This window comes from Chiloscyllium plagiosum, unplaced genomic scaffold (genome assembly GCF_004010195.1).
Source record: "Chiloscyllium plagiosum isolate BGI_BamShark_2017 unplaced genomic scaffold, ASM401019v2 scaf_90322, whole genome shotgun sequence".
NCBI lineage: Eukaryota > Metazoa > Chordata > Chondrichthyes > Orectolobiformes > Hemiscylliidae > Chiloscyllium > Chiloscyllium plagiosum.
In genome coordinates this window covers 1-1200 of record NW_025137106.1, presented here as the reverse complement: position 1 = coordinate 1200, position 1200 = coordinate 1, and the positions used below count along the sequence as shown (strand labels likewise).

The following is a 1200-nucleotide window of genomic DNA, read 5'->3' as shown; positions in this document are numbered from 1 at the left end:
GGATGGGGGAAGGTGTGAGGGGTGTTGGGGGGGAAGGAAACATTGTGGTTCTGATTTTGCTTTCGTCGCCACCAGGTTCCCCCGGCACATCACACAGCTACACCCTCAACATCGCCGTCTGCTGAGCCAGAGACGTCAGAGATCGCGGAGGTACGTGGTCTCTGGGTGGGCAAGCCCAGGAGGTCAAAGAGCATTTGGTGGAGAGAGAGGGAGGGGGGACTGAGAGACACCAGTCAGTATACAGATACCTCCCTGAGAGAGAGAGAGGACTGAGAGACACCAGTCAGTGTACAGATATCTCCCTGAGAGAGAGGGTGTGGGTGGGGTAACTGTGTCTCAGACCTCCACACTGGCTAATGGTATCTGATCTCTCCCAGTCAGGCGAGGAAAGGTTTTGACGTGCCGGTAGACCGTTATGCTGGCCTGATGACAGACAAGGAGAAAGCTTGGATTATCAAACTCCAAATGATTCAATTACAGAGTGAGATCCCCTTCCTTCAGGATTATTACTACCAGGTAAATACAGTTCACCACCTCCCCCTCCTCCCTCTCTCTCTGGGACCGGGCTGTGTTAGATACACTGTCCTTTCCCCCCTCTCTCTCTCTGGGACCGGGGTGGTTAGATACAACTGTCCTTTCCCCCCTCTCTCTCTCGGACTGGGGTGTGTTAGGTGTGTTAGATACACTGTCCTTGTCTCTCTCTGTCTCTCTCTGTCTCTCTCTGTCTCTCTCTGTCTCTCTCTGTCTCTCTCTGTCTCTGACTGGGGAGTGTCAGATACTGTGTTACCCCCCCTCTCTCTGGGACAGGAGTTCTTTCGGCGATTGGAGAGTAAAATGGCCAATGAACAGATGAACGGTGAGCGTGAAAAGCCAGAACCCCAAAAGTTGGTGACTCCCTACGTGCAGAAAGCGGGGAATTACGATGCAGGTGTGTGCTACCGAGTCAATTCGGTTCCCGTCTCCGCGTCCCCTCTGTATCCATCTGCCTTCCCCTCCTTCCTTCCCCCTCCCCCCCTAATGGTTTTCCCTTCCTTCCCAGTGGTCCACATCGAGGGATCCCTCGGGCAAGTTGCTGTCTCGACCTGTTACAGCCCCCGACGAGCTATCGACGCTGTTCATGTGAGCCCCGTGGAGGAGGTTGGTCTGTCTTTGATGCGTCGCCTTCCCCTCGTCTCCCCTCCACCCCGCGATGGAGGCCTC

The 1200-nt window shown here is 55.0% G+C and overlaps 1 protein-coding gene across 1 annotated transcript; it reads left to right on the top strand.

Moving 5' to 3' along the window:
• Positions 1-75: 75 nt before the first annotated feature.
• On the top strand, positions 76-1137 carry LOC122544955 (protein PAT1 homolog 2-like; the record flags this gene model as incomplete). Its single annotated transcript, XM_043684205.1, has 4 exons — positions 76-150; positions 378-516; positions 808-928; positions 1040-1137. Coding segments are annotated over 4 exons (433 nt in total), but the record flags the coding sequence as incomplete, so codon positions are not given.
• Positions 1138-1200: the final 63 nt, after the last annotated feature.